Genomic DNA, 7,461 nt, shown 5'->3' with positions numbered 1-7,461 from the left:
GTTTGTTAAATTCAAGTTTTTGTTTTTTAAAGGAACGACCAAGCGGCAGCGGCAGACAGTGAGTTGAGCATTATGTTTAATCAGTTGAGCATTCTTAAACCAACACGACTTGCCTAAAATAAACAGACATAAAACACTTCATGCATTTCACAGTATTAAGTTAAACATTTAACCTAGATCAGTGAATCTCAACCTTTTGGGGTACCGGCCCCCAGCCCAATTCAGAACCATCCTCAAGGACCCTCAGAACAAAATTGACTCATCTATGTATCATTTGTGTCTTTGTGAGGACCAAATGCAGTCAAGTATAATTCAAGTTAGTTGACTTGTTCAGTATTTGGCCATATCATCAGCTATATTGGATTTTTCGGTTACACTTTACTTGAAGGGGGGAACATAAGACTGACATGACACCTTCATAATCATGACATGACACATACATAATCATGACATGACGCATGTCATGAATATGAAGGTTTTTTATGCAAGTTTATGACAACTGTCATTAAGTGTCATTCGCTCAGTTATGTAATTTTTAATGCAAAGATGACATTGTTTGAGATGTCTTTGTTATGGGCTATGGTTAGGGGTAAGGGTAGGGGTAGGTTAGGGTTAGGTCAAATAATGTCATATTTGCATTAAAAATGACATAACTGAGCGAATGACACTTAATGACAGTTGTCATAAACATGCATAAAACCTCCTTCATATTCATGACATGTGTCATGTCATGATTATGAAGGTGTCATGTCAGTCTTATGCACACCCCTTCAAGTAAAGTGTTTCCAAAAGTTGTCTTGTCTGATTCAGGAGAGAAATATGTACAGATCAAGCACTGTACAAGAGAAAACGGTCCAAAACGGTTCTAAACAAATATGATGGTGGATCTTGATGTGAAAGGACAACAGGGGATGGACTTCTTCACTGGAGAAAGTGTTATTATGGTCTATGGAACCAGAAGCAATGGTTTGAAGTTAAAATGCTTTAATGATGGATTTGTTTATTACAAATACATGGCTTCACAAGATGATGAACTGGATTCATGGATTCGATTACATGTGGGTTATGTTGTTTTAATCAGCTGTTTGAACTAATTTTGACGACAGCCATTCACTGCAGAGGATCCACTGGCAAGTGATGTAATGCTAAATTTCATTAAATCTGTTACTATGAAAAAACAAACTAATCTACATCTTTGATGTTACATGGAGTCTTCAAAACACCTCTTTTTTTGTGTTCCAAGGAAGAAAAAGTCAAACAGGTTTGAAACTGCATGAGGATGAGTAAATGGTGACAATTTTTGTTTCTGGATGAACTAATCAATTAAATCACCCATTTTGGCTCCCTGCATTTCTTTAAATTTCTTTCCTCTCTCTGCCAGAGGGTCTTTTCATGCCACAGTTCCAGTGTTGGGAAGGTTACTTTGGAAATGTAATAGGTTACAGATTACAAGTTACCCTACTTAAAATGTAATAAGTAGTGTAACTTTTCAATTACTTTATTAAAGTAATGTAACTGATTACATTTAATTACTTTTTGATTACTTTCCTAAATTTCTAATGTTTTCAACTGTTAATCATTTTCAAACATGTAAACCAGGCAGGGTTAAAGTTACAATATGTGCTCAACGCTGATAACTGTCAGACTTTCGAAATCCTTCATCACTTGAATTAAGATTATAATATTTTCATTTTAAAGGAGACATTGGATGCAAAATATCTTCATTTGCATATAAATGTGTCTTAGCAGTGTGTGGACACAACCGCCCTACAATGATAAAAATGCACTCCTTTTGTTTAATCCCCCAAAAACCTAAACAGTCTCAATTATAAAGCCATTTTGATTTTGGCGTGAATACCAGGACTCTCTTCCACCTTCAATACCATGACTGAGGTGAGACCCTTGAGCAAGGCACCAAACCCCCAACTTTGTTGGTGTGTGTGTTTACGGTGTGTGTGTTCACTGCTGTGTACACTTGGATGGGTTAAATGCAGAGCACAAATTCTGAGTATGGGACACTTCAAATGAAGGGGTATGAATTTTCTCAGCATAAACCGGCTTCAGCAGCAACATGGCTGCCTGAGCGAACAAAAAGACACATAAATGTAAGCATTTTTGGCATTAATAAAGATTTTAACGAAAAGTAATCATTTGTTTTATGTTACATTCAATTGTGAGTTCATATTTACAGTCATGTTACTCAAAGAAATGTTTGCAAAAAATCGCTAAAGTTTGCTAACGTCATATCATTACAGACTGCACGATAGTCCTACAACATATTTTCATGTCTGATCAGGGGACATTGAGGAGGGCTAGTACCCCCAATAATTATAAATCTCTAAACCCTTTTCTCAAATACTGCCAATTCGAGAGAGAGAGAAAGATGAAAGTGCATGTGTGCGCGTCTGTGTGTTTCTCTTTTTTAGAGTGCTGATTACAATTACATTTATTTTGTAATTAAATTACGTAATTCCGTTACATGTAACTAGTTACTCCAACACTGCACAGTTCTTACACTTCTTATCTGATAATATTTTTGCTTTAGAAAATCCATGTAGTGCATTTCTTCAGTCATCTGACTGATTCATTACAGTCTATGTTCACTGTTCTAATTCACTAAACAGGAAATAGGCAAGATGGCTGAATATCAAAATCAATCACTTCAGTCTCACAGGCTTTACCTGCCCCTGCAGAGGGTCATCACTGCCATCCTGCTCTGACGAATAGCTTTCTTCTTCCTCCTCAGAGTAATTATCGATGTCTGGTGAACGATCTGAAGAAGAAAGGAAGAAAACAGGAATCATGCAAGTGACTAAACCAGAGCAGGCCTTGCTAAAGAACTTACCAAAAGTGTTCTCAAAAATGCAAAAAAAAAAAAGCAGCCTTGACCTCTTTTTGTATTTTCTCATTAGCTGGTTTAAACTGAAATATATATCAAAGTGTGCAAGTCTCACCGGATAGCTTGGCCTTTGGTCCCTCTGGGTCGATGGGTTGACTAGAGAGAGAATAGACCCTGATCTCGGCAACGGGCACTGGTGTGTCCTTCACTGTCGTGTGCAAGCCCAACACCTGAGCACCTTCTGTAGGGTGCTGCATCACCTACAGACAGAGAGAACTGAAGCCATGAAGTAAACTGAAAGACAAGGGGATTAGAACCGACTACAAAACACACATGCTGAATTATTACAATGCAAAATACAAAAAAAAAATAAAAAATCTTAGATTAGCTAGTCGACCCAAAAATAAACATTCTGAAATAATTTACTCACCCTCATGTTATGCATACATTTCTTTTATTCTATGTAACAGAAAAGAAGATATTTTGAAGAATGTTGATAACCAAACATTGACCACTGACTTCCATTATATGGACAAAAAAAAAAAAAAGAGCATGCAAGTCATTGAGACCCGAAACGGTTTGGCAACCAACATTCTTCAAAACATCATCTTTTGTGTTGACAGACGCACCTTTAGAGAATTAAATTTTTTCTTCATGGCTTGAAATAAATAACAATAATGTGATATGATGTGGATCTGCTTTCAACAGTTAATCATGTACTGAATCATAGCACAAATGCAAATGTCTTCCCATTTATTTGGGCTTTAAATTACAGATAAAAAATGACCTGTGTGGATTTTTGGTGCATCTGTGAGAAGTTTCAGTACTGTTAACTAATAAAACTGATAGAAGCATAGAAAGTTGTTCTATTCCCCCTCCTACAACAGCCTTCCATGTATTTTATGACATTTTAAAAACATTTTCAAACCTGTGCTAAAACGTGGGTTATTATTTTACTTTACACAAGCAGTCTAGAATCACAAAAATGCAGCTGAACTGGATTTGTAGGGTTTTGCAGTTCCTCACCTCAGCCATATTTATCATCCCTAGCGCGAGGGTCTTATAGCCCAATATAGTGCGATTCTTGTACCTCTTGCGTCTCTGGAGCATAATCTGAAGCTTGTTGGCATCTCTCTTCAAAAAGTGTGGGTACTGAAGACAAAATGGAAGGGATAAAGTACTGTAGAATGTAACATTAACCAGATCTAATTTATTATAACAAAGGGGAAGTGTCACTTAGGGACTTCCAGTAAGTTTCATCATAACAAAACCATAATACCGTAATATTATCACTGCATATTTCAATTTAGTACTAATCTCATCCAAAACGCACTCAAACACAGCTAACCTGAAGAGAGAAGGTCAGCTGAAGATCAGTCTCAGTAAGGCCTGCAGAAGACAGCATGATTTCATTTGTCCGCAAAATGCGTTTTGAGCCCTAAAAAGACATTTACGTTCATTAATCACCTAAACACAGATTAAGCACAAGACTTATAGTTGAGTGATGCAAACCAGTAAAACAATTTTTACCTGAAGTTTAACTGCAATGACCACCGAAGTGAGATCTCGGTCCAGCTCCTTCAAAATCACTAATTTTTTAAGAGTTAGACTGAGAAGTCTGCAAAAGAAAACAAGAGAGAGATGCTCAAGTTGCTCCGAGGACAAGTTGCTATGGTAGCTGAATGAATAATCTGTCCCCAAGCCGGCTTATCAAGTTTTCCCTCAGAGTTGACATTTTGGCTGACATTTCACCTACAATTCCACACAACAATTGCGACCTTTTCGTACTGTGATGCGATGATGGTTTTTAATATATGTCACTGTCAGACACAATTACACATTGAAATGTGCCTCATATATTTCAAGGGATTGATATTTAATGGCCCTCATGTTGTGCCAAACCCGTATGCAATTTTTATTATTTTTTTGCTGTGGAACACAAAATGAGATTTTTAAAAATAATTTACACACGGTTCTTTTAGCCTCTGTCTGTCGAACTTGAAAAAAATGCCCTTTTGTGCATTTTTGTCCTTTTTGGAGCTTGACATTGTGAACGGTCATCATATGGAAAAGCTGCTTCCTTAAATTCTTCACAGAACTTCACAGAAAACAACCAGCACAGGTGTTTGGATCGACATGAGGGTGAGTAAATGACAGATTGTTCATTTTTGCACTAAACTATCCATCTATAAAATAGGCTACATGTACAGAAAACAAACATGACTACAGCTTCAACATCCAGCTAGCAATCTAAGGACAGCTACCAAGAGATCCTGAAATGAAAACCATTTATAAATACATCTCTCCACTGCACATAAGATAGGACATTGGATGTAAACTGGTAACAGACAAAGAATGTAATGTCCCAAAATCTGGGTTGTCCTCTGATACATCTCCAGAAGGTGTGCCGAGATGTTTTTGGCCTGAAGTCAAGAACACTGCATTGGTGATATTAGATTTCAAGGATAAATCTCTCAGTGACACAGCACTCAAGCGCTGGGCTCATTTAGTTTTTGTGACAGGTTGTAGATTTACACAATGACAGGAACACTGTCATGAATTTTTAATTAATTAAATACACATGTATATCTAAGCCACAATATGAAGACTATAAAAGGAAGTAATACTAATACTAAAAGTTAATACTAACTTCGTCAATTCTTTCATTGTTTTTTTTAACATTTTCACTGAACTGTACCATAAATTTGTCCTATGGTGTGACATAGCAAAAATTAAGAAAAAAAAACTCTTAATATATAAATAGCATAAGAGAGATTTATCTTCATTGTTAGATGCTTATTTTGATATAGTGTTATTTATTTAATATGAAATTATAATTAATATAATTTTCCCCATGACTTGTTGGACAATTTCAGGACAAACTTTGACAACAAGACAAACTTTGCTGTCATCTGTTCAAAACTGCTGAAAATGATAAAATTTTAAGATGAGTGATATTTATATCCCCCCATTACAATACTCAACTGTTTTTTTTTTTTTAAGATATTTTGAGATAAAAACAAATCTGTGGTTCTTTTATGTGTCACACCATAGGACATTACGTCACACTAAAGGACAGAAATGGTAGTTATTAAATTATTTCTATTTAATTTTGAACATGTCAAAGGAGAAAAGTTTAATTTTGATACAAACAATCTCAACATGTTTTTTAAACAAAACAAAAAATAATTTATATCAACAAAAGTCAGTCTCTTAGTCAATCAGTATGTTACTGAAACCTTTCTAGCCCCCCTGCTACATGTGTGGCACAGCTAAATATGATTGATATTCAAACTATATTCATTAAGATGTGAATTAATTTTTTAAAACTATATGGCTACTCTTTTTAAGGCATCATTTAGAATCTATTTACTTTCTGCATCATTCTCTTAGGATCTCCTCCCTTCTGCGTGGATCCCTGTTAATTTTCTGTCTATATTTCCATGTCCTCTCTCTTCCAGTAATTTCTCTCCCTCAATTCTTTCTGTTTCAAAAACAGGACATATATATAAAGGACATTATATACTTTATAACAGTACAGGTTTTCTGCAAAAACATCAGAAAATAGTTTAATTAATGTAATTATTGCATTTAAGAACACTGGAAATGATCAAAAAATAATTAAAAAAAAGGAGTAAAACAAATCTTATTTAATTATTTAAAATGCTTTTTAAAGAGACCTTGTCCTCTAGTGTGACATCTTTGTCCTATGGTGTGACAGTACAGGCGTCACACCGGAGGACATTTTCTGTCACACCGATTCAATTAATGAATCTGTCAATTAATGAAGTCAATTAATGACCTTGCTATTCCAAGCTAACCTGTCATTAGCCATGTGTCATAGCAAGACACATTTGCATATTTTTCCATGATTATGTAGTTTAACATGCAGTTTTTAATTAAAAAATATAATTTAAGGCTGTCACACCAAAGGACAACAAAATGTATCACTTTTGTAGTGGTTCCAAAAAAGTTAAATATTTGAACAATTCTGAGACAGAAATTGACCATGTGCACATGTCATGGGCTTCACAGGGGGCTTCAGTAACAATCATGAATGGGGTCCTTCAACTAATGTAATTTTGTTCTGGAATTGGCTGATTTAAAATCAGGATATGGTGTCACACCATAGGACATGGTTTTCAGAGACAAAATATATCAAGTTCCTACGCTTTCAAAAATATATAGATGAAAAAATGATTGCCATTTACTAAAATAGACATTTGTACAATTATGCCGGAGGTATTTATTAACATTTGTATGTTTTTCTTTTTAATTTATAAAAGTTGTAATTTACTGAGCCATGCTTGAGACAGTCACACCATAGGACGATTTTGAGATTTGGCTCAAAAATTTAAAACATCTAATAACACTGCAGCTTTTATAACAACAGGTCCATGTAGGGCAAAGAAATGTTTAATGATTTAAACAACCCAGATAGATAGATAGATAGATAGCTAAGTATATATAGTGTGTGTGTGTGTGTGTGTGTGTACCTGGTATTTATCACGTCATGGGGACCAAATGTCCCCACAAGGATAGTAATACTAATAAATTTTGACCTTGTGGGGACATTTTTGAGGTCCCCATGAGGAAACAAGCTTATAAATCATACAGAATTC

At 35.2% G+C, this 7,461-nt stretch overlaps 1 protein-coding gene across 2 annotated transcripts in view; it reads right to left on the bottom strand.

The window, feature by feature from the left end:
• LOC107669386 (phosphofurin acidic cluster sorting protein 1-like) overlaps nt 1-7,461 on the bottom strand; it is a 26,507-nt gene that overhangs the window by 12,337 nt on the left and 6,709 nt on the right. For both annotated transcript variants that reach the window (XM_016461588.1, XM_016461589.1), the window contains exons 2-6: nt 4,370-4,457; nt 4,188-4,277; nt 3,866-3,991; nt 2,955-3,099; nt 2,682-2,773 (exon numbers count right to left, since the gene is read on the bottom strand). In XM_016461588.1, coding sequence (XP_016317074.1) covers nt 2,682-2,773; nt 2,955-3,099; nt 3,866-3,991; nt 4,188-4,277; nt 4,370-4,457 — 541 coding nt within the window. The remainder of the gene's footprint in view (nt 1-2,681; nt 2,774-2,954; nt 3,100-3,865; nt 3,992-4,187; nt 4,278-4,369; nt 4,458-7,461) is intronic.

This window comes from Sinocyclocheilus anshuiensis, unplaced genomic scaffold, assembly GCF_001515605.1.
Source record: "Sinocyclocheilus anshuiensis isolate Anshui unplaced genomic scaffold, SAMN03320099.WGS_v1.1 scaffold180, whole genome shotgun sequence".
NCBI classification, from domain to species: domain Eukaryota; kingdom Metazoa; phylum Chordata; class Actinopteri; order Cypriniformes; family Cyprinidae; genus Sinocyclocheilus; species Sinocyclocheilus anshuiensis.
Note: the sequence above shows the minus strand (reverse complement) of the source record. Positions and strands in the feature narration are given on the sequence as shown.